General features: G+C 39.9%; 1 protein-coding gene across 1 annotated transcript; it reads left to right on the forward strand.

Moving 5' to 3' along the window:
• Window positions 1-1,069: 1,069 nt before the first annotated feature.
• Window positions 1,070-26,067, forward strand: LOC140573606 (uncharacterized). The gene is made up of 9 exons (XM_072693044.1): window positions 1,070-1,181; window positions 15,988-16,020; window positions 16,732-17,046; window positions 18,095-18,403; window positions 18,610-18,894; window positions 21,180-21,503; window positions 21,587-21,721; window positions 21,881-22,054; window positions 24,222-26,067. Exons 3-9 carry the CDS (start codon window positions 16,836-16,838, stop codon window positions 24,422-24,424), a joined length of 1,641 nt encoding a protein of 546 aa, XP_072549145.1. The 5' UTR covers window positions 1,070-1,181; window positions 15,988-16,020; window positions 16,732-16,835; the 3' UTR covers window positions 24,425-26,067.
• Window positions 26,068-26,859: the final 792 nt, after the last annotated feature.

Here is a 26,859-nt window from a genome sequence, read left to right on the forward strand (position 1 = left end):
ATTAAAATAAATACAAATAAGCATATGTTGTGCGTGTCAGCGTAACCATTTCCCCTGGGTTTAAGTTATATAGAGGTAAAGACAAACTGACTGCTGAGATATACAGTATTTAGAAATGTCTGTAACTGCCTAAGACTTACAGCATCCTGAATAATCACTATTTTGAATTATTGATAAAATAACCTGTATGCCAGAAGAGATGACTTTCCTACAGAATGTTACACTGTATTACTAATGCTCTAAAACTCCCTATTGGTTAATTTTGCTACATCCATCTTACCCTCAATTAAACTGAGCATAACAAACTAAACTGCATTAAAGAAATTCTGTCTTTCTTCCACACAGTGATCTAATTAAGTCTAATTTTTGGATGCAATGAAAATTTTCTCAGAAAAGCCAAGCTTTTGCATCAGATATTTTCAGTTCTTCAAGTTGAAGGGCTGAGGTTAGGACTTCCCTCTTGTATCAAATGCATGTATGACAGATTTTCAGTCTGCATGAGTTTACTGGGGTCTTGCTGTAATCATGCATTTAATCTGAGTGAGCTGTAAGAACTTCTGTCAATTTTCTTTAGTGGTACTTCAGTACGAAAAGTGTGGTAGCTTTGGAATTTCCTTTTTTAAAGCTCATCCTGTTGAATATTTGGTCATTTTGATGAAATTTTATCATTTTGATAAAATGAGCAAAACATAATATTTTCCTGAATTTCAGTTGTGGGTTCTTTTATCTGATCAAAAAGGGTTTTTTTTCAGTCTTGAAAAAAAGTGGGGGTGGTGGACAGGGGGAGCTAAAATTGGTATTATTGGTTAATATTATTTTGCCCTGCCCACTGGTGCATGTTATGATATATGCAGATGGAAAATCACATAAAACAAGAATTTATTTTTTCAAATGATGTTTTCCAGTGACTCTACCCACTCCACGCATCTCTCTCAGTCCCACCAGAGAGGTCCCATGGGGGCAGAGGGTTGACATCACCTGCTCTGTAGGAACTCAGTTCACTGGAGGAACCTTCACTCTGAAAACAGGTTCTGGGTCTGTTAGAGAGACAAAGAGGGGAACCTCTGTCACCTTCAGTTTACTTAAAGTGGACTTTGTTGATGAGGGGTCTTACTACTGCCAGTACCAGACACGAGTCTCCACTCGGGATTTTAGCAGCTCTGTTAATTTCTCTGTTAAAGGTAAGACGAATCTATTCCACTGTTCTTTTCCACCCATTCCACCGTTCTCAGAAACGGTTCTCGTTTTTTTTATTGTTCTGTTTTGGCCTTTTCCCCTTTAATCTTCATGAATATTCCCTGTGTTCATTTAACAGTTCTTTCATCATCATTATAATATTCCTCTGAAGTTCAGAACCCGGTGAATGTTTAAAAGGGCTGGAGGGCAACAACATGCTTTAAATGTTCCTTATTAGCTCTGCTATGGGAATCATTCGGGACAAATCAAAGCCTACACCAGAGCAGTGGAGCATGAAGACACCTCTATCTAGTGGTGGACTTTGATAGTGCAGCTCAATACTCTGATCAGTCTGCTGGGCTCCACGCTAAACTAGGAGTTTTCTAAATCTTCTAAAGCCACACGATTGACCCATGTCTCACTAACGCGTGAGGAAAGCCCACCAGGACACGTTTCCATCGCTATGCCAGCTGGGCAAATACACCACGGTGAGTGAGCCACCATGTCAGCAGGGGGCAGCAGAACAGCACTGTCCTTTCTGAAAGCCTTGTCTTCTACTGTGAATGAATTAATAGCAATAGACTGGAAGCGTTAGCACTGATATACTGCCTTTGATTTAGGTGAATATCAGAGTTTATCAGTTTGTGCCAATTGCTTTTGCACTGCTGATGCAATAAATGTAAAAATGAACAATAGTAGAAATGTGGGTGTTTATGAGTGTAGGACAGAATCCAATCAAATTCTGTAGGAAATTCAGACTTGAAGGATCAACACACGCCCTGAGTGATGTAACAGTGTTAGCTGTGTGTGTTTTTTCCCGTTTTGAGAGTAGTGTTTCAGTAGTCTGAGAATAATAAGTTACTTTAAGAGGCTTGTCTTAAATGAAGAGCTGCAATAAAAGCAGATCAGCAGAAACAAGCGGTTACACCGTACAATTAAATTCTTACTTAGCAGTTCCTCCATTTACCAAGATAATCTTATAAATATCAATAGTGTGTGTGTGTGTGTATATATATATACATATAGTTCTCTAGCAGTCGTCATAAGGGTCTCGGTTCTGAATGTGCATGAGATTTATCTGGTCTATAATCGTTTCAGGTAAATCCAGGTAGATGTGGTCCAGAGTTTGTACAAAAATACTGGATAGCAGCACCAAGCTAGGCTTCCCACATTAGCGCATTCCTAGATTGCAAGAGTGTTCTCCAGCACGTGTTACAAAGTCAGACAGTCAAACACACAAATTTAGTGTCTCTCTTGTATCGGTTCCCTAATCTTTAATAAAGACTCATGTTTTGTGTGTGTTTCTGAGCGTGTCGAATGCTTCTATTCTAGCCTGGTCTTTCATTAGCAGGGTTGGCCAAGGGTCATTTCTGTTCTACATTTACATTTACATTTACATTTACGGCATTTAGCTGACGCTCTTATCCAGAGCGACTTACATGGTTACTGGTATTACAGAGGCGGGCCAACGTAGTGTTAGGAGTCTTGCCCAAGGACTCTTATTGGTGTAGCGCAGCACAGCCACCCAGACCGGGAATCAAACCCCAGTCTCCCACATGGTGTAGTAGCTCACTGTCAGGTAGTGGTGTTATCTGTTGCGCCACACCAACCACAGGTATTTAGGTATTTTAGGAACACTTTAGGAAGATCGATTTCAGCATGAGTTGGTAACACTGAGCAAAGCTCAGAGAATTTGCATGGGTGAGAAATAAAAACTCAAGCTATTCTTCGAAAGTCACAGTACTTCTCCACTGCTTCAGTGTGCTCCCAAACAGAGCCCAGAGCCTTGGTTCTCTTCTAAATGGATCAGAAGGAAGATTCAGTCTTGCTACTACAGACCACAAGCAATCCTTAAACAAATGTTCCTCTTTAGGAAAATATTTTCCAGGATATTTTCAATGATGTTTGCATATGACGTGACATGAAAAACCTTTAACATATTAAACATATTTAGTCCAAGGGTCGTACGGGTCGTATGAGCCCTTCCAGCTTACGGCTCGACCCGCCATCCTTTAAGATCCACGGAAGACGAGCGTCCAGACTTTTTACTGTCCTGCACCGAAGTGGTGGAACGAACTTCCCCTGGGTGTCCGAACAGCAGAGTCCAACGCTCGCTGTCCTCAAACCCAGACTGAAGACCCTCCTCTTCTGAGAGGACTCAGGTGAAGAGAAGAGTACTATGGTCTCTATATTGACTTGTGTTTAGTAGAGTCTAAGATTAGAGGAGCTGAATTTTAGTCTGTTTAAACTAGCTGAGGTTTTTCTTGGGTAAACAGCAAAGCACTGGAGAAGAGCATCTGTTTAATGCAGTAAATGTAAATGTCATTTTTATATAATAATATAAAAGAAACTTTTATAGTCGCGTAATTTTTCACATGGCCAATCACTGTCCATATTTCATAGGACCATGGTATCATGAACGTGCATTACATTGTTATGGCCATGTGAAAAATTACTAGCTAGGCCGGACAGTCTTTCATCTGGAAAGCGTGGACTAATTTTTTATTTTTCCGCTACTCGAAAAGTCATGAAAAGTACTTGAATTTGAAATTGGTAAAAGTGTATGAACCCAGTTAGATATTTGGACATTAAAATAAGAAAGAAATGGAAAGTGCTGGAATGGCCAAGTGATTTCCTGGATCTTAATCTATGCTTTAGGTTGATTTGCATGCAGGAAGTCCTTCAAACCTCCCAGATGAAATAATTCTGCATGGCGGAGTGGGACAAACCATCTCCCAGTCGATGGCAGAGGCTGGCGGCTGGTTTTGGGAAACGTCTAATTGAGTTCATTACAGCCTGAGAGGGAAATCAGCTGTTCAGATACAGGGTGCCTAAACTTTTCCTCACAGGAAAATGACATTTCCATTAATTCCATTTTATAAATGATTTTATAAATGATGCATATACAGTGAGCATACTGGAAGCCTTTTGGAAGAACATAGTTAGTAATCTGCAAACAATCTGTACATCTGTCACCAAATTAGAAGCCAATGACCTGCAGCTAGACTCAATATAGCTGGCAGACGCTAGCAAGAATCAACAATTACCAAAGAAAGGTTACCTATATCCTTTAATTTCTAACATTAAACATAAAAAAACAACAAGAGCCACGCATATACTGGAAAACACAGTTCCCTGCTTTCTAAATTAAGCATGTGACGTTAAAAAGTGTTACAGTTCAGGTAATCCAGTCTATATTTGGACACTAAGCTAAAAACATATTCAACATTTTTTGTGATTTTCCTAAAAATGATGTTTTACTAGTTATTTTTTTGTTCACACCGGCCTCACACTGGTCTCAGAGGCCAGAAAGTCAACCTCTAATTATTTAAACACTTGAATTACAGAACTGGTGTCTCATTTTAACTGGATTAAAAGTGGAGTTTAATCTTTTCTTCAATCTATTGTCTACATAAGGAAATTACTAGTTTTCTGACTTCATGCCACAGATCTCATATTTTCCAAGAAGGCCTTATTTCCTGTTTATTTCCTCCACTGTCACTTTAGATCGTTCACTAATTTTTTAAAATATAAAGTTTGATTCTGATTTCTTTTTGCGCAAAAAAAAAATCCTGAGTCATTTAAGATAAGACGTAAAATTCTGGCTACAGAAGAAAATCACCAGAGGGTCAAGAACATCATTAAATGTTATTCTTAAGAAATATTCTTTAAAAAAAACATTCATATGAACGGCTTAGTTTTTATTCTTAAGAGTCTTCTTCATTTCTTCTTTTAGAAACACTTTATAAATCCGGCTCAAAAGCAGTTTTGACTTTAAAGAAAACTCTAAAGGAGAGCTAGCCTCGGCCTAAAGAAGTGCTTGTGTCCAGTTCTTCTACACGTGGCAACTGTGTCAAGCAGAGAGAGCTATTTTGAAGTGTTGAAGTCGCAGAGAAAATAAAGGCAACCACAAACTTCCTCAGAATCTGAAACGAGAGTCAACTCTGTAAAGTCAGCTTTTTGTCGTTCGAGCGGGCCCCCACTTTTTTTATTTCTCTTCAGCAGAAAGCTGACTGTCCATCTTCATTTACAGCTCTGCTGTTCCGTCACACTGACCTTTTCTCCACTGCTGATTGGTCCGCATTAGCGACGCCAGTCTCTGAGTACAGACTGTATACAGATCGTCAACAGTGCTCCGTTAGTTGGCCTCCGTTAGTTGCCATGACTCTATAATACGGTCAGGTCCATAAGTATTTGGACAATGGCATTTCTCTTTTAAATGTTGCCTCTGTACACCATCTCAGTGGATTCAAGATAAGAGAAGATAATCCTTTATTAGTCCCACAGTGGGGGAATGTACAATAAAGTGACCCAGGAATCGAACCCAGGCCAGACGCTCTGCCGCTTTACTTTAATCTGCTTTAAACTGAAAGAAAACTGATTAAAATGCAGACTTTAAGCTTTGTAACCAAAATACAGATCCAGCGAGTCCTCCAGCTCCTGTGTGTCGTTTGCAGTCACCATAGTCTCACACCAATCAGGTTGAGTAAAGCTTAGAATAGCAGGTCGTTAATCTGCTAACAGTTTTCTTATTAACAGAGTTTCTTTAATGGTAAATATTTTAATGTGGCTCCAAACCACACAACTACTCTCTACTGCATCATACTGCCTCCTCTGCACCAGACACTTAACACTAACAGTGTCTGGCTGTACTGTACAGCCCGGTGTTAGTATAATCACTATAAAGTTTAACTGAGCTAAATGTTGTGTCACTTTCCGAGTTGCAGCACTGAAATCAGTATTTAGCCTTTACCGTTTCCTGGAAACCAGCCTATTTACACCAGTTCTGTTTCTGCACACAATTGCAGATGTAGACAAATCTAAGAATACGGGTCTGACTCAATAATCGGAAGAAATCGCTGTCCCCTGTCTATATAAGCACAATATTCTGTGGTATACTGTGTGCAAGTGAACACACTTAGAAAATTACCACTAGGACAAAGCTCCAGCTGAAGGCAAAAACATGTCCGTTATTAGAGTAAAGCTGCTGTCTGGTTTTAGCAAACCAGTAGGGGAAACATGGGCTGTGCAATATGATAAAACATTATATCACAATATTTACAGACATTTTCATGATACACAATATTTATCATGATACATGTAATCATAGACTACAAATTGTTATATAGCATTGAGCTGACACTCTTATCCAGAGCAACTTACCGGGTAACTCGTCTCACAGATGTGGGCCAATGTAGTAAAGGTGCACGTGTTTGTCACTGTACAGAGAAATGTGTCCTCCGCATTTTACCCATCTGTGGTAGTGAACACACACACCCAGAGGGGTGGGCAGCCAACTCCAACGCCCAGGGAGGTTAAAGGGCCTTGCTCAAGGGCAGCTGTCAGCTTGCCGAGCCCGGGAATCGAACCCACAACCCTGTCATCAATAGCCCGGCGCTCTAACCACTGAGCCACCAATGTCCCACAGCGTAAGGAGTCTGGTCCAAGGACTCTTATTGGTATAGCTCGGCATAGTCATCTAGACTACCTGGAATTGAACCCCTAACCATGCCTCCCACATGGTGTGGTAGCTCATTGGCAGGTAGTGGTGTTATCTGTTGCGCCACAACGACCATTAAATACATCAGTAGTAGCAGCTTTTAAAAAACAAGTATTCAGATACTCTTCCATTCTGAATACCGTGAACATCTGCTGCACGTCATCTAAATAAACTACACAGCTACACACTGAACTGACCCCGAATGAAATCCACCAGACACAAGTCACCAACTACTGCTGACCCATACGGTCACCAATCTCACTTAGTTATTAGATATTAAAGAACTACCATGTCCTCTACAGTTTACAAGCTACTCGCTGCAGAGAGAGCGCTCTCAGAATTTTAGCCCGAGTGTCTCTTTACCGAAAGCTTAGATAACTGTAGTTGAGCTACTGATTGTAAGAGGTTTGGCTTTTACTAAACAGGAAAAAGTGCAGAAGAGGAACAGAAACCCCTCCTCTCGATAAAACCCAGTCTTCAGCACTTTAGTGTAGAGCTGTTAGAGGACTGCAGCAGAGCTCCCTGCAGTTCAGATCACACTGGAATTTAACATGAATCTAAGGACCAGGATGCTGAGACCTCACCTCACTTTACTGCTGGGTAAATTCCATTACTTTTTCTTTATTCTGTTTAATTTTCCAATTCTATCAAAAGAAATTCTGAAAGTATCAGATTACCACTCTGTAGAGTTACACCAATTTCAAAAAGATGGGTTAGTCCACTAATAATAAACTTAGTTAGTACAATAAACTTGCACTCAAATAAATAGACTATAAAGTATTTCAGGTTTACTTTTTTTTTACTTCAGTGTTTTGATTTATTTGATTTCAGTGCAATTTGATTTATTCTGAAACAGATGCTTCCAGAAGTGACAGAGCAATTTAGGACCAACAATGATGTTGAAAATAACTTGAAATAAGTTAGTCTAGAACTAAAGTCCTAGTCCTTGAAGAGCATGCCTGGGTGGAGGCTTGTTAATTTGAGATGTCAGCAAATAATCCAGCACTTGAAGATAAATCCGTAGCACTTGGGGCTTTTATACTCTCTATGGAGCACAATGCCATTAAAAGACTGGAGGAATTCGGTCAAATCTGTGTGTGTAAAGGGCAAAAACAAAACCCTTTCCTGAGTGTGCCTGATCTCTAATTTCTTGTGCGATCTTTGTTAGTCAGCATCATTCACTGCTGTATCCACAGATGTGAGTTAAGGCTTTAATAAAAGCCACACACCAACACTGTCCATCTCTGGTCTCTGGCTTATCTGAGATGTTCAGCAGCACAGTTGAAGTGTGTTTTGTGGCCCAAAGATTTAACATTTTAAATAGTATTTGGATAGTTGCTGTGTTAGTTCTGCCTAAAAGGTTGCTATATTGACTTGCCTGCAGTCCTGACCTGTCTCCACTTGCTCAGCAGCTTAGTGGTTTATATATATGCAGCACATTCTAAATTATGAAGGCCCCGTACAACTGTGCAGCTGAAGACCTGCATGTTAAAAGAAAACAATTGGTGGGTTTAAATGTCCAAACGCTTACTAAAATAAGCAGTGATATAAAAAGAAACACTCCAAGGGCCCTATTATAGCGACCTTTATGCGAGCAGTCAACCCGGCCGTTTAGGCCGTGTCAGTGTGTCTTTTGCAATCAGCCAGGTCTTTAATGGATTGCTTGTCCCCTAACAGTCACCCATACAGGGGGTTTCCCCTATTCCTGTAGACTACAGGAATGACCGAGTTGGCCAATATTAAGGAGTCATGGCTTGATCCAGGAAAAATTTGCGAATACATGTGGAATGTTACACATGGCATCGCAAATCACCTGGATATTGATAGAATGGGTCCTTGTATGGTTCACATACACCACAGCATTCTCAAGCGGAGCTGTATGTGCCTGTGTTAACAAATGACTGTCAATATAGCAACGAATGTCTGACTGTTGATGTCTGCTTCGGTTGTTTTCAGTCAGTGGAGCGTTCCTGTGAAAACCACCGCCCCCCTCAGTGTAGATATATTCACAAGCAGTTTACTGTTTAAACAACGCAGGTCGGAAGGTGTGAAATTAGACTGTTGGAGGGATGTAGAATAGGGCCCTAGTGTTTTTGGAGTGCGTTGCAGTCATCAAATTTGATCAGCCATAACATTATAATTGGAAACTATTGATTATATTCATCTACAGTGTCCCCTGTCAAAAGGTAAATATAGTTCTTGATGCGTTGAAGCAGGACTGGGTCAGAACCTCTCCAAAACATCCGGCAGGTCTTGAAGGGTGTTCCAGTCAGTCAGTACCTACCAAAAGTGCTGCAATGAGGCACAACCGGTTAACACCCTGCGACTTTGCAAGTTCTACCACTTAGAAATCATGGAGGGGTCTGAAATTTTCATCTTAGGTGCATGTCCACTGTGAGAGACATAATCTAAAAAAAAATCCGGAAATCACAAAGTAAATAAGTATTTGAACACCTGCCAATCAGCAAAAATTCTGGCCCTTAAAGACCTGTTAGTCCGCCTCTAAAAAGTTCACCTCCACTCCACTTATTATTCTAAATTAGAAGCACCTGTTTGAGATCGTTAGCTGCATGCAGACACCTGTCTACCCCACACAATCAGTAAGACTCCAACTACTAACATGGCTAAGACCAAAGAGCTGTCCAAAGACACCAGAGACAAAATTGTAGACCTCCACAAGGCTGAAAGGGCTACGGGGCAATTGCCAATCAGCTTGGTGAAAAAAGATCAACTGTTGGAGCAATTATTAAAAAATAGAAGAAGCTAAACATGACTGTCAATCTCCCTCGGACTGGGGCTCCATGCAAGATCTCATCTTGTGGCGTATCAATGACCCTAAGAAAGGTGAGGAATCAGCCCAGAACTACACGGGAGGAGCTGGTCAATGACCTGAAGAGAGCTGGCACCACTGTTTCCAAGGTTACTGTGGGTAATACACTAAGACGTCATAGTTTAAAGTCATGCATGGCACAGAAGGTTCCCCTGCTTAAATCAGCACATATCCAGGCCCGTCTTAAGTTTGCCCATGACCATTTGGATGATCCAGAGGAGTCATGGGAGAAAGTTCTGTGGTCAGATGAGACCAAAATAGAACTTTTTGATCTTAATGCCACTCGCCGTGTTTGGAGGACGAAGAATGATGAGTACCATCCCAAAAACACCATCCCTACTGTGAAGCATGGGGGTGGAAGCATCATGCTTTGGGGGTATTTTTCTGCACATGGGACAGGAAAACTGCACTGTATTAAGGAGAGGATGACTGGGGCCATGTATTGCGAGATTTTGGGGAACAACCTCCTTCCCTCAGTTAGAGCACTGAAGATGGGTCGTGGCTGGGTCTTTCAATATGACAATGACCCAAAGCACACAGCCAGGATAACCATGGAGTGGCTCTGTAAGAAGCATATCAAGGTTCTGGAGTGGCCTAGCCAGTCTCCAGACCTAAACCCTATAGAAAATCCTTGGAGGGAGCTCAAACTCAGTGTTTCTCAGCGACAGGTTGGTTGATCTGGAGAAGATCTGTGTGGAGGAATGGGTCAAAATCCCTGCTGCAGTGTGTGCAAACTTGGTGAAAAACTACAGGAAACGTTTGACCTCTGTAATTGCAAACAAAGGCTACTGTACCAAATATTAACATTGATTTTCACAGGTGTTCAAATACTTATTTGCAGCAGTAACATGCAAATAAATAATGAAACAATCATACAACAATAAAATTTCAGACCCCTCCATGATTTCTAAGTGGGAGAACTTGCAAACTAATAGTTGAGAAGGAATAAGTATTATGAGCAAAAACAGCTAATATCAAACAAAATATCAAATGTGTTATATTACTTTTTATAGTATTTTCACTATGATGAAATTAATACTGTTTAAAAATAATGTTTTTTATTAGCATTTTCCATGTTGTCCCTTTTTTGGAATTAGAGTTGAGTCCATAGATAACATAAATGTAATAGATAACCACTATTACCTCTCTGAAACTGAAAATGTACAGCAGCAAAAAAAAAAAAAAAAAAGTAAAGCTGTTTATACAGAAAGCAAGTGTATTTGTTCAAAAACACCAAGATTAGAATAAACACAAATACACAAATAAGCATCACATTTTGTGTGTCAGCATAACCATTTACTTTTGGGTTTATTTTAATGTTATATAGAGTTTTACAGGTAAAGACACCCTGACTGCTAAGTTACACAGCTTTAAAGAATACCTGTAACTGCCTAAGAGTCCTGAATATTTACCATTTTAAATTATTGATTAAACAATCAATATGATAGAACAGATGAATTTTCTACAGAATTATATACTTTATTACTAATACTGTAAAGTTCCTTATTGGTTCATTTTGCTTTATTCATCTTACCCTAAATTAATTTAAGCATAACAAACTAAACTACGTTAAAGAAAGTCTTTCTTCCACACAGTAATTAAGTCTAACTTTTGGACACAAACACAATCTTCCCAGAAGACGCCTTTGCATCAGACATTTTCAGTTCTTCTTTGAGTTGAGGAGCTGAGGTTGAGGTGCTGAGTTTCCCCTTGCATTAAATGCATGTATGACAGATAGAAACTTGTCATGGGCAGTTTGCTACACTATGCTTTTGTCGCAGAAATATTTGGTTACTTTCAGCAGTGTTTTGAGTTGTTTAGCTGCAGCATAGTCAAGCACAGCCCCGCTCTATTATTTGTTTACAGGCAATATGACTGAGCTTCTGAAGTGCATGTCTGTCTCCTTTACTTGGATAAGCAAGTACCTAATTTATACCAGCAATTACTGACCATTTGATTTGAAACACATGCCATATAGGTGAATTTTGTAGAATGTGCAGTAACTCATGGGCTACAGAAGTGGTCATCCTCTTGACTCCATTTGTTACTGGAAAGCTGACCAGACCTGATCTATTATCCATGGTGCTGGTACAAGTGTATCTGGCATTTTTTCCACACATTAGCACTGCTACATAAATTAGCAATAGATGATAGATAGATCTGGCCACAAACAAATATTCGAATAAATACACTGAGGAGAGTAGGAAAGAGAAGGAAAGGGAAACTTTTGTTCTGTATGAGTTTACTGGGTTCTTGCTGCAATTACAGCTTCCATCTGAGTGAACTGTAAGAACTGCTGTCAATTATCCTCAGTAGTTTACTTCAGTACAAAAAGCTTGATGGCTTTGGAATCTTTTTTTTTCTTCTTTTTTTAAAGCTCACTCTGTTGAATATTTGGTCCTTCTGGTGAAAAACGTACCCTAATTTTTATGAAATGAGAAATGAGTTAAATATAATAGTTTTCTTAGGTTCTTTGTGATTAGTCATTAGCAAAAATATTTTTTTCAGCTTTTCTGATTTTCATCAATTAAAGAAGTTAATTGGTTATTTTAGTAAAACACCAGTACATTTTTGGTACTCATTTATATGAGTGACATTAGGACTCTTTTTGATCTGATCCTTACCATGGTTTTGACATTCGTCAGTCTGTTTGTTTTCATGTTGAATGGTTTGTACGTCTGCAATGTGACCTTTTTGTGTCAAGACGTTTTTTGCATCAAAACCAAAAACATCAGTGTTCATTTCTTTAATTTCCAAATTCTTTCTGTTCAGTATTCTGACTGAATTGCTTTCTTACTACAGTGCTGCTAGAAATGTAGTGAATCTTTCTTTCTTCTGTATTTTTGCGCAAGGCTGAAATGATATTAGATCCTAAAACTAGATAGAGAGAACCCAATGAAAGAAATGACTTGAAATGTAAATGTTTTTTTCTCTTTACATATCTGCTTCATCTCAGTGATGTTGGTGTGTTTCCTTGCATGAATTCCTTTTTAGGCCTTTCTACAGTACTTTGTATTGGGTTAAAGTCTGGACTTCCAAAATTCCAAAATTGAATTTCTCTTGCTCCGCTTTATCCATTTCTTTGTAGACTTACTTGTGGTTAGGGTCACAGTCTTGTTGCATGACTCACGTATGATTAGGCTTCAGTCACGGACAGATATCCTGACAGTTTCCTGTGGAATTCCTGGCTTTTTCATGTGTTTTTGGAACAAATATAACATAAACATTCACCCCCTTTAAAGTGACTTGACCTAATTTAACATAGGTCCAGTTGGTGTGCTCAGATCACCAGATTGCAGAGAATGTGTTCCAAGTGATTATAGTCGAAAGACACTTGTCTGGAAGCTCCAGTCACTGGTTAATCAGACTACAAATGACACCATGAAGGTCAGAGAAAAGCTCACTGAAGAGTATCAGTCAGGGGGTGGATGCAAAAAAATGCCCAAGTCACTGAACATCTCCTGGAGTTCAGTTGAATTCATCATTAAGAAATGTAAGAAATATGTTATATATTTAAACCTGCCTAGAGCAGACCGTCCTCACACACTCGGTGACCATGCAAGAAGGAGACCAGTGAGAAAGACCACCAAGACATCAAGGACTGCTCTGAATAAGTTAAAACACTTAAGCAGCTGAGATGGGTGAGACTCTGCATTCAACAACTTTTGCCTGGCTCCAGTTAGACCTTTATGGGAGAGCGGCAACGTCCACTTAAGTTCGCCTGACAGCAAGACAATGACCCAAAGCACAGCAAAGGCTACAAAGCATCGGCTTAAAGACAACAAGGTGCTATATATATATGGGGTGTTGAAGTTAACGCATTAACGAGATCTCAATTTAAAATATAGTGCCGTTAACGTAAATTCTATTTGGCCCTGCGAGTCATCCGTAGTTCGTGTTGAGACTTGACTGTGAGCTGCATCTCTCATTAAAAGTAGAGGAGGAAGTGACTGATGGAGAAAGGTCTGTTAAATAGAAGGGTTCATTTCAGTCGTTAGCCAGACGGCTCACTGGACAAAACAACGGCTGCAGTTATTGTCAGGCTGAGTTTAGCTCTCACCAGAGTACATCTCGCCTGAAATACATATCGTCAACAGGATTCATGAGCTATATGAAACGGAGAGGGCAAAACTAGCTCAGGATTTAGAACACAGCCACTATTGCTCTTACGGGTGATTATTGGACATCAGTAGGTAACGACAGCTATTTTGGAGTTACAGGTCAATATATAGATGAACAGTGACAACTTCATTTACATGCTTTAATGGTCATGCACGGTCATCGTGCTGTGACCTGTGCCGAACACTTTATGGATGTGGCAAATTAATAATTTTAAATCTCAAAAGAAACATTAAACACATTATGGATATATTAGGAATAAATGATCCAACATGCAAATAAGCTATTTTAAGAAGCAATTAAAAAGTAATTACCCCCTTATAATAAAATAAACTTTGCATAACTTGTCCTATTACTTTATGACAGCTTTTCACAATGTTGTGGAGCAACATTTGTTTTAATTCACTCTTTTATTTGATATACTGGTATATATATATATATATATATATATATATATATATACTGCTCACAAAAATAAGGGGAACACTTAAACAACACAATATTACTCCAAGTAAATCAAACTTCTGTGAAATCAAACTGTCCACTTAGGAAGCAACACTGTTGCTGTTGTGCAAATGGAATAGACAACAGGTGGAAATTATTGGCATTTAGCAAGACACACTCAATAAAGGAGTGGTTCTGCAGGTGGGGACCACAGACCACTTCTCAGTACCTCTGCTTTCTGGCTGATGTTTTGATCACTGTTAAATGTTGGTGGTGCTTTCACACTCGTGGTAGCATGAGACGGACTCTACAACCCACACAAGTGGCTCAGGTAGTGCAGCTCATCCAGGATGGCACATCAATGCGAGCTGTGGCAAGAAAGTTTGCTGTGTCTGTCAGTGTAGTGTCCAGAGGCTGGAGGCGCTACCAGGAGACAGGCCAGTACACCAGGAGGAGGCTGTAGGAGGGCAACAACCCAACAGCAGGACCGCTACCTCAGCCTTTGTGCAAAGAGGAACAGGAGGAACACTGCCAGAGCCCTGCAAAATGACCTCCAGCAGGCCACAAATGTGCATGTGTCTGCACAAACGGTTAGAAACTGACTCCATGAGGATGGTATGAGGGTCCAACGTCCACAGATGGGTGTTGTGCTCACCAGGATTGGCAAATTCGCCACCGGCACCCTGTGCTCTTCACAGATGAAAGCAGGTTCACACTGAGCACATGTGACAGACGTGACAGAGTTTGGAGACGCAGTGGAGAGCGATCTGCTGCCTGCAACAACCTTCAGCATGACCGGTTTGGCAGTGGGTCAGTAATGGTGTGGGGTGGCATTTCTTTGGAGGGCCGCACAGCCCTCCCTATGCTCGCCAGAGGTAGCCTGACTGCCATTAGGTACCGAGATGAGATCCTCAGACCCCTTGTGAGACTATATGCTGGTGCTATTGTTCCTCCTAATGCAGGACAATGCTAGACCTCATGTGGCTGGAGTGTGTCAGCAGTTCATGCAAGATGAAGTCAGTGAAGCTGTGGACTGTCCCGCCCGTTCCCCAGACCTGAATCCAATTGAGCACATCTGGGACATCATGTCTCACTCCATCCACCAACGTCACGTTGCACCACAGACTGTCCAGGAGGATGCTTTAGTCCAGGTCTGGGAGGAGATCCCTCAGGAGACCATCCGCCACCTCATCAGGAGCATGCCCAGGCGTTGTAGAGAGGTCATACAGGGACGTGGAGGCCACACACAATACTGAGCCTCATTTTGACTTGTTTTAAGGACATTACATCAGAGTTGGATCAGCCTGTAGTGTGTTTTTCCACTTTAATTTTGTGTGTGACTCCAAATCCAGGCCTCCATTTTTAATAAATTTGATTTCCATTGATTATTTTTGTGTGATTTGGTTCTCAGCACATTCAACTTTGTACAGAACAAAGTATTCAATGAGAATATTTCATTCATTCAGATCTAGGATGTGTTATTTGAGTGTTCTCTTTATTTTTTTGAGCAGTGTATATATTGATTTTCAAGTATAGGTTTACATATATCAGCCATAGCATTAACACTACTGACAGGTGAAGTAAACAATACTGATTATCCCATTACTTTGGCACCTGTCAAAGGGGTGGATAAATGGAAGCAGGAAAAATGGACATGCATAAGAATCTAGTGACTTTATCAAAAACCAAACTGTGATGCCGGACACCCGGTTAACTGGTGAAAGGGTCATGGGCGCCCAAGACTGATGTGCATGGGAAGTCAAGGGTAGTTTCTTTTGATTAGCAGTGTTTTCTGATTATCGTACAGGAGGGCAGCATTAACAAATGTTACATTTATTGGAAACTGAATAACGTAAACAATTCAGTGAATATATATGACTTATATAACAGGTTTAATGAAAACTTTTATTTGTTTCAGTTGTCATCATTCTTAAAGATTCATGGTTGGCTGGTAAGTTTCCATTTCATTGTTATTGCTCTTTTAATTCTTATTTATATTGTGTATATAGTGTAAATTATTTATCTAAATTTTTGTAACTGAGTGTCCTGCTATCCCTTTCTGCTGTTACACTGTGAATTTCCCCACTGCGGGACTAATAAAGGACTATCTTATCTTATCTTATCTTATCTTAACACTGCATAGCTGACTATTAAGTGATTAATTACTTAAAAAGTAATGTCTTCACATGTTTACCAACATAACATTGTATTTGCTGTGTTTACATTTTCGCATAAAAAAATGCTGTTCTGGGCCTCATAGCAGTAAACAACTAACAGCAGGGTGCGTTTCTATGGCATTAATGACAAGACAAGAACACTCATATTCACCATTTGTGTTGGACAGAGATTAAATCTGGCCTCCACCTTTAATCCATCCGAGCAGTGAACACACACTAGTGAGCACACACACATACACGGTACATGACAAGGTATGCCTGGACACCCACTATAAGCATTCAACAACCATCTTTTCTTTACTACTACGACATCAACACAATTTGGAGAAACCAGGCATTGATTCTGATGACCATAGTTGACAGAGTCAGATTTCTTTTCACTACTCCTCACAGCTGGGACAGCAAATTAGGATTTAGACAAATTGAGACTCAAGTCTATGTAAACATAATTAGATTAAAAACTTTATTTTCTCCTTTTGTGATAGATGGCACAAACATCAGACTCATAAATAGCAATGGCACCTGCTTTGGTAGAGTGGAGGTCTATCATAACAGCCAGTGGGGAACAGTGTGTGATGATGGCTGGGACATGAAGGATGCAGAGGTGGTGTGCAGACAGATGGGATGTGGCAGTGCTATCAGTACCTACATCAAAGCCCACTTTGGACAGGGAAGTGGACCAATATTTCTAGACGAAGTTGGTTGTTCTGGACATGAAAGCACTCTCACAAGCTGCTCTCATATTGGATTTGGAAAGCATGACTGTAAACATGAGGAAGATGCTGGAGTTGTCTGCTCAGGTATGTAAAAACGTATTTGATGCTATACTGACATCTGTAGTCTTTTTTTTTTTATAATTGTTTGACTGAAAATGTTTTTAATGTCATATTCAGTCATATTCCCCATCTACAATTTGTAAGAAGTTACAGAAGAGGCCCTGCCATTCTCTGAACCCCTTTCTGTCTGCTAAAGAAAGAAACAAGTAACTGCTACATCTATATCTTCTAAAACAGCTTTTAGATTATAATTTTTTTTAGAAGTCTGGTTCCATTCACCAGCACTCTGACCAACTTTGACTTGCTAAGTTCCTGGCTTCTTAAGCCCTCCCTACCCTCACACGCGTTGCCATGAATTAGCGCTTTTGCAACCTCTTGTAACGATCACTTTAAGATGGGGTACAGTGCACATGTGCATGGAGAGAGCCAGAGCGAATCATGGAGAGTTTGGAGGAAAGCGCGGGAAAGTGTGTGCGGATGGTGAACTGTGCTGGGTTGTAGCCTGGGTTCTCCAGCTGGTGTTGTCTGGGAAGTTGTGACGAGCGAAGTCGAGGTGTTTTTTTTTTTTTCATTGTTTTTGCTACATCTTGTTTTGTGTCACCACTCCCCACCTAGTGTTTTGGTTTGTTTTGTGTTTTTCCCTGTATCTCCCTCTGCTTCCTCCCAGTCCCAGATGTGTTTTGCCCAGTTGGTGTTGCCACATGACACCTTTTCTTTCTAGTTGGGTTCTTGTTACGTTACCCTGTTTATCACTAAATTCTTGCATTATCCATCCCAGCAAGTGTTTCCTTGCTTTAACCTGACCAGGCATGTCAGTCTTACACCAAATCAATCTGAATAAATTTACTTACATCTTAACAACTTCATTGTGAAGAAATTGAAAAAACAATAGTGGAAATCTGGAATGCAAGCAGTTTCCAACAGACCTCTTTGCACCAATTTTTTGTTTGCAGCCGAACGTACGATTTTTTATCAACATATATTTAATTATTAATCTGATCCTTAATACCATGCCTATTCATCTCATAAATTAAGACAAAATGTTTCTTTATATTTTTACATGACAAATCAGACAATATCAGGCTGGAGAACGGAACAGGTCGCTGTGGTGGAAGAGTAGAGCTCTATAATAACAGCCAGTGGGGAACAGTGTGTGATGACAGCTGGGACATGAAGGATGCAGAGGTGGTGTGCAGACAGATGGGATGTGGCAGTGCTATCAGTACCTACATCAAAGCCCACTTTGGACAGGGAAGTGGACCAATATTTCTAGACGAAGTTGGTTGTTCTGGACATGAAAGCACTCTCACAAGCTGCTCTCATATTGGATTTGGAAAGCATAACTGTAAACATGAGGAAGATGCTGGTGTTGTCTGCTCAGGTATGTAAAAACGTATTTGATTCCGTACTGACCTCTCTAGACTTTTTTCTTCTTCTTTATCTTTTGACTACATTTTTTTTTAATGACAAGTCATGCTCCCTATTTACAGATTGTAAAAATTTAGAGGCATGTACACACAATGATCCCCTTTCAGCAAAATATATATATATATATATATATATATATTTTTTTTTTTCCTTTAACAGATGACCTGCCGCGCCCCACGATCACCCTGACCACATCACACTCTGCTGTCTCGCCTGGGGAAGCTGTTCGGTTCAGATGTTCTTTACCCAGCACAACGTCCATCTCTGTAGTCTTCCGTTTATATAAAAATGGAGCATCAATACAAACCCAAACAGCTCAATCTACCACAACTTTTACACTGACTGTAAAGACCTCAGATCAGGGCCAGTACAGCTGTGACTACTCATACCAGAGGAGCAGCTCCATCTCTTCATCCAGGAGCAGCACTGTTGGCATCACTGTGGGTAAGAGAGAATGAGAGAGAATGAGTCTATGAAACAGTAGTAAGCTGATCCTGAGATGATCCTACAGTTTTTCACCTAATTAAAGTGTAACAGGTTGCAGTTTCTAAGTGGCACAGTAAACGGATATTCATATTGCCATGCAATGTTACTCCATAATATCATTTTGCCCTGCTCACTGGTGCATGACACAATGGATGTAGATGGAAAATTACATAAAACAAGAATTTATTTTTCAAATGATGTTTTCCAGTGGCTCTACCCACTCCACGCATCTCTCTCCTCTCATGACCAGAGAGGTCACATGGGGGCAGAGGGTTGACATCACCTTCTCTGTAGGAACTCAGTTCACTGGAGGAACCTTCACTCTGAAAACAGGTTCTGGGTCTTTTAGAGAGACCAAGAGTGGAACCTCCGTCACTTTCAGTTTACTTAAAGTGGACTTTGTTGATGCTGGGTCTTACTACTGCCAGTACCAGACACGAGTCTCCACTCGGGATTTTAGCTCTCCACAGAGCAGCTCTGTTGATTTCTCTGTTGTGAGTAAGATAAATGGGTTTGGAATTATTGCTGTGAATTCTCCATGAATTTGACATTTTTTGATTTGGAAAAAATACTGAAGTGGACCCACATTAAAAAGTTTAACAATGGAAAAAAAATGTGATAAGAAAATGTGATAGGATCTTTAAAGAAAAATATTTGCAACAGAACATAATAATGGAATCTGGCCAAACATAGCCAAACAAATTACAAATGTAAATGACTCATTTGAAAATGTATTTTGTGATATTTACAAAACCCACACTAACTCCAAAAACTTTACAGATATTTACACAGTATTAGATTAAGGGAGGCAGGCTGGAATCGAAGTCAAATAAAGGGCAAAAGGTCAAAACGACAAATTAACAACACTAGAAACAATGAGCAATGAGGAACAGTCCACCTGAGTGTGTATTTGGCATCTCTTTTAAGTGGAGAAGAGGGTGGAGCTAAACCATGGCCAGGAACTGTAGTGGAGAGGAGGGTGGAGCTGAACCAGGGCCGGGAACTGCAGCATGACTGGAGTGGATGGGGTCAAAGCATGGAGTGGAACAGATGGGGACAGACAGCAGCAGCAGACTAGGACTGGAATGACAAGAGCAGAGATGCAGACAACAAAACACATATAGTTTGTTTAGTTCTACACAATACAGTGGACTGAATTCTTTAATGAAAAAAATAAAAAAGGAAAAAGGGTTCAGTATTGAGATACAGATGGCAGGAGTATCAGTCCCCAAGACTGCTGAACTGGCCTGTGATCCAATAGGAACAGTGACTGAATTGGCCTCAGCATTGAGATCTGTGGAAAAGACATCAGTAAATATTTAGGTGGCTCTGTTATACTTTTGGGGGCATGCTTTGATTCCACTTGTCCCCTTAGAAGGAAGGGTCACTGCAAATGAACACTAAGTGATTCTGAGTAATGACCTTTATTCTAGGATGGAAACTGTCCACAACTACATAAACAAGGATATTACAAAATACGGCTGCAGAAAAACAACACCTTAGAAGGATCGTGACTGATTACATTTATCATGGAATTAAACCGTTCTATCCAGAAATGTGATCAGTGAATGGTTGGATGAGTATAATAATGACTATTTTATATGCCATGTTCCTGTCAGTCACCAGTGAAAGATTATAGAGCAGTGTGTTAGACAGCGCTCTCCGCGACCACCATCAAACCACTAGTTAAGGCAATATATCTTTTGGTAGAATACAAAACCTCCAGTATTGTTAGAGAGATGCTAAGGTGGAATTACACTGTTCTGGGGGCTCGTTGTGGGCCAGAACTTTACTAACACACTTTATGTTGGAGCTCTCTTTACTTTATCACTCAATTCTATTTTTAGGTCATTTAAGTCATATTATAGATTATAAAACATCTGATGCCAAAAAATATCCTTTTCCAGTGACTCTACCCACTCCAACCATCTCTCTCATCACCATCACCTGCTCTGTAGAAACTCAATTCACTGGAGGAAACTTCACTCTGAAAACAGGTTCTGGGTCTTTAAGAGAGACCAAGCGTGGAACCTCTGTCACCTTCAGTTTACTTAAAGTGGACTTTGTTGATGCTGGGTCTTACTACTGCCAGTACCAGACACGAGTCTCCAGTCATGACTTCAGCTCTCCACAGAGCAGCTCTGTTGGTTTCTTGGTTGTGGGTAAGGTACAGCTTGTCTGGAGTTTCTGGACCCAGTTCCTGAGTGTCAGTTTGCAATTGATGAGTTCTTCTTGTTTTCCAGTGAATTTGCTGCAGCCCAATATCTTCTTCAGTGCTCCTGATGGGGGGTTCCACTGGGGGCCTCAGGACCTAGAGGTGACCAGGGGCTACAGCTTGTCCATCATCTGCTCCATTCAACCCCAGTATCCAGGAGGTTCCTTCCACCTGGAGTTTAGTGGATCCAGTATGACCAGAACTCAGTCAGCTGTTGACCACTCAACCACCTTCTCCTTCCCTGAGGCTGATTATGTCCACCAGGGAAACTACAGCTGTGTTTATGAAGTAACTGTGTCTTCACGCTCTTTTAGATCCTCCAACACTGAACTCTTGGCCGTCACTGTGAAAGGTACAGTAAGATGTACTTGATAACTTTACTCATTTGTTCTCAAGTTTGAAGCGTGAAGGTCTTGATGGTCATTTCTCTCACAGCGTCACTGGCTCCCTTTATTGGTTCTGGAGTGGGAATAGGACTGTTACTCATCTTAGTGCCGATTATAATTTGTTTTATAAAAAGATGTAAAAAACAAAAACAGCAGATGGATGTGAAGATGGTTAATAGACAATGTGAGTACTTTCTTTTCTCAATCTTTATATTCATAAACTGATTTTATGGCAAATATATTGGGGCTTCAAGTTGGTGATTTTGTAATTCAAACAGCTTAGAGAAATGTATCATAAAAATCTTTGTCATATTCTAGTCATTTTGCCACAATCACATTTCAGGTGCCAGGAACACATATGACACCACACATGGGATTAATGATATAGATGAAGATTATGATGATTATGAAAATGCAGAATGTTATCCGAACAAAGAAGATTCAGATGATTCTGGTGAGGACTATGTCAATGTAGATGCTAATGTGGAGAAAAAGGCAGTGGACAATGACTATACAGGTGAGCGCATTTATGCAAATTGTACACGACAGTATAGGGGAATAAATCCTTTTAGTGATCCAGTAGCACTCATAGAAAACAGGAATATAAACCCAAACATATTAGCACCACATATATCTTCATCTACAATGGCATCTGTCAATAGTTGGAAATTTTAGGCAGCTAGTGAATAGTCAGTTCTTGTAGCTCATGAGCTAAAAGAAGGAAAAATGGGCAAGCATAAGACTCTGACACACTAACAAGAACCAATTTGTGATGACTAGATAACTGCATTCGAAGTATCAGGCAGATCTTGTTGGGTGTTTCCAGTATGCAGCGGTCAGACACCTTCAAAGGTCTTAGAGAATCCTCAAATGGTCAGATCTGTTGTGGCAGCACAAGGGGGGGTTATATAATGGCACTAATGATATAGCTTTTATCTGGCCACTCTACCATAAAGCCCACAGTGTACTGCAGTGATGGTTGACCTTCTGGAAGTTTTTCCCACTTAAACACACAATCTCTGGAGCCCAGCCAGAGTGCCCATAGGGTTCTTGGTCACCTCTTTTACAAAAGCCCTTCTCCCCAGATTACTTAGTTTGGTGGGGTTACCAGCTCCAAGAAGAATACTGGTTGTTCCAAACTTCTTCCACTTAAGAATGATGGAGGCCACTGTGCTCTTAGGAACTTTCAGTGCAGCAGAAATGCTTTTGCCTTCTCCAGATCTGTCCCAACACACAATCCTGTCTCTGAGCTCTACAAGCAGTTCCATCCTTCTCATGGCTTGGTTTTTGCTCTGTTATGCATTGCCAGCTGTGAGACCTTCTATAGACAGGGGTGTGTCTTTCCAAATCATGGCCAATTAACTGAATTTACCAGTGGACTCTGATCAAGGTGTAGAAACTTCACAAAGATGATTAGGAGAAATGGGAGGCCCCCAGAGCTAAAGTGTCATAACAAAAGGTCTAAATTCTATTGTCCATGTGAAATATTAGTATTTCCCTTTTAAAACAATTGCAATTTTTTTCAGTTCAGTTTTCATTTCCTCATTATGGGATACTAAATGCATATTGATGGGGAGAATGCCTCAACATAAAATATGAAAACAGTGAAAGGGTCGGAAGACTATATACAAATGTTAAGACATACCATGAAATATATTTGTTATGTATTTAAACATCTGGACATTTGAACAATGTATAGAGAAAATATAACTAAACCAATAAAACTGAAGAAACAAAATAAACCCTAACTAGATATTTCCTATAATGATCTACCAGTCTCTAACATCAACTGGGAGAAAGTGTTTCCCAAGTCTTTCAGCTGTGTGATGTTTCAGCTTTAGTTTTTAGAAAGATTGGCGAGTTCATCAAGCAGCTCCCTCTGATCCAATAAAAAATTTCTTCTATGTTGGAGAACTCTCCAGACCCTACTACAGAAAAGCAGCCCCAAAATATGAAATTTTCACCTCCATGCTTCACAGCTTATGTGAGTTCTTGTGCTCAAATGCTGTGTCTGGTTTACACTAAACATGTCCTCTGTTACCACGTCCAGATAATTCAGCTTTGGCCCATTGTTCCAGATTTTCTGGTCTAGGTATTTAGACAAGCCCTGATGTTTTCCTTCTTGCTCACCTACCATGTAAATCAAACGTGTGTAGTCTCTTTCTGCTGATTTCTCACTGTTTTTAAACCCCTTCTTTTTGAAGGAAGTCTAACCAGATCTGACCATGGTGATCTTCACCACTCAATTTAACAATGAAGAGCAAACCAGACTAAATGTCTGAGGTTTATGTAAGACAGACTCCTGCAGATTCCTCTCTAACCATGTTCTGATCATCTGCAGCTGATGTTCTGCTTGTAATTCTACACATTTGAAGAAGTAATAAATGTGGTGGGGGTCAAACTTTTTGTTTCTCACAGGAAAATAGTATTTTGATTCATTTCGATTATAATTTTATACATTGTTTTAAAAGACATTTCATTAGCTTTTTATGTGTAATTATATTACCTCCATCTCCCAATATTGTTCAAGTAAAGATGAAATGTTCAGATGTTTAAATATATAAAATTATAGGACTCAATACACACAAAACTAAAACTAGAAGTGGAAAAATGTTCTGTAACATCTGGTCAGTTATATTGTTTGTTTTTTTAGTAAGTTTATTTTTTACACACTCACTCCATAGGTCCTTTCGACTGTGGAATATCCTACGAAGGGAATGAAACGGGCGATGATGATGATGATTATGAAAATGTAGATATCACAGTTCATCAAACAGAGGACTCGGATTCCTCTGGGGAAGACTATGTGGATATAGATGCTGATGCAGAGAAAAGGACGATAGACAGTGACAGTGAGGATGAAGAAATTTATACAAGTGTGGAGTAGTCTGGAGGACTGTGCATTGAGAAGCACTTCACTCAGTGAAATACCCAGTCATTGTCTGTTTAACTCAGACAGATCGTTTCAGCTTCCTAAAGTTTTCTTAATCCCTGTCTGGGAAACCGGCCCATAACGTTTAGAGCAGGGGTGCTTAAACCTGGTCCTGGATATCAACCAACCCTGCAGAGTTTAGCTCCAGGTCTTTAGTGGCTTTTGAATATGAGAGCCAGGTGTGTAAGATCTGAAGGTTCCAATGGGGGTACGGCTGAACTCTCCAGGGTGGCAGATCTCCAGAAGCAGGACTGAGCACCCCTGGTTTAGGGTACTTCTTTTTAGCTATTTAACTTAAACGGTAACTTAAACTTTAACTTAAACTTGGCTGTAAAATCAATCAGAGTTAAAACAGCGGCATAAATGTATGCACTAAAACAAATTGATCTATCAAGATAAAAATAATAAATGGTCTAAATGTTTGCACAGTTATTATAATAATAAGACTGGTGAGAGCTGTCACACTTCGTGTTAGCACCTATGTGAAGTGGCTGTTTCAGATATACTTTACAAACTTTTTTTATTAGTGGTAGTTTAATAATAAACCATATACATACATAGTTTACTGTCTGAGGACGCCCAGGAGAAACCTGGAACCAAGTTTTGTTTAGGAAGGAAATTTAGATAACTGGTTCTAAATAATGTGCTTACGTGCCCCAAAAATGCACAGTCCTGTGAGTGTATATATATTTATATCTTCACGGCCCTTTAGTCAAGTCAAGTCAAGTCAAGTCAAGTGGCTTTTATTGTCATTTCAACTACATGCAGAGTACACAGTGAAACGAAACAACGTTCCTCCAGGACCATGATGCAACATAGACACAGTGCATACAGAACACAAGTGCAACACAATACAATAGTGAGGTAGTAAAGTTTACAGAAGAGGGCAAACATGTTCTTACCTCTAAATTGACATACATGTAAAATAAGAGTTTATTGTAAGTATTTTAGAGCAGTTCTATTGGTCCATACACCCAGTATTATTTACACAGTGAATGACAGTAAGCCCCTACAGGGTTGAAAAGAAGGAGAAAATTAAAAATGGACATCTCTTCACTTCCAAGCAAGAACTTCTTCTCGAAGTCAGTGCAGTTCCTTTACCACCAATCTCTGAAAGAACAGAAACAGAAAGAACTGCAGACCATCAACATGTGAAGCAGAGTGTCCTCTGACACACCCAAATCCAATCACTCCTTTATCCAATCATTAACTGTATCTGCTTTGTATCGACCCATTTTCCACCCATCCAACGTGACCCTCACTGCACCGTACCACCTCTTCTCAATCTATGAGTCCCGTCACACACCCCGCAGGTATTTATAGCCCCATCATCCCTGTGCAGCGCCATCTGCAAGAGCCTGAAGTTACTACCACCTTAAACACGCAAGGTGACTCATTCTTTTGACCAGGTACCCTTAGAGCCTATATATAACCTTATTTATTAACTCTGTATTTCATACATCGGGCTGTATGAGCTGTGCACCTGCTCTCTCTGAATCGTAATCCATGTTTAATGTTTTTGCTTTTGTTTTTATATGATTTTGTGGAAGATATAATGTTTAAGATCTTTTATAAAAGCATTGTTTTATTTTACAGCAACCTGAAGTGTTATAAATAAATTTCTATTTTCAATACAAATTGAGAATGTTTGTGTTTGATCATCAACAGAATAAACAATCGACATTTGTTTATCTTTAAGATGTACGATGGGGTTTGATGATACACATATTTTCATACAATATTATAAAAGTTCCATAAAAGTTTTGTTCCTGAAGTCAAGATTAAATCCCATTTTTAATAAAACTATTTTTTTGCAAATCAATTTGCCCTTAAAGATGCTTTTCAGACTGGCATTAAGTAAAGCCATTTTTGCCACAATAGCTCTAAATCTGCTGGAGTGAGTTTCTACCACCGTTGCTCACTGTTTGAGAGGGATTTTCACTCATTCTGATGGCAGATTCGCTCCAGGTTGTTCAGATTATTTGGATGATGCATTTTTTCAGCTTTTAAATTCTGCCACAGATTCTCAACTGGATTCAGATCTGGTCGCTTACTTTCCAAGAACGCTCACTATTTTGTTATTCAACCATTCCTTTGTTGTGACTATCTGTAACTACTTTTCAAGCAAACTGATGGTATCATTTCTCATGTAAAACATGTAAGATCACATAGCTAAGCTACGTTTGCTAACTAGTATGGCCTTGCACTAACAGCATTCAGATGATGAGCATGTTGTGCCACCATGGTCTTCTAGTTTTTAATGTGAAATTTAACACTAGCCCAAATATCCGATTTAACTTAGCTGATCCTGAGAGCTGGTCAGATCATGTAATCCATATTTTGGATTTTCAACACCACTAACTAACTCTTCAGAGTACATCACACAGCTC

Source organism: Salminus brasiliensis, chromosome 12, assembly GCF_030463535.1.
Source record: "Salminus brasiliensis chromosome 12, fSalBra1.hap2, whole genome shotgun sequence".
In the NCBI taxonomy this organism is placed as follows: domain Eukaryota; kingdom Metazoa; phylum Chordata; class Actinopteri; order Characiformes; family Bryconidae; genus Salminus; species Salminus brasiliensis.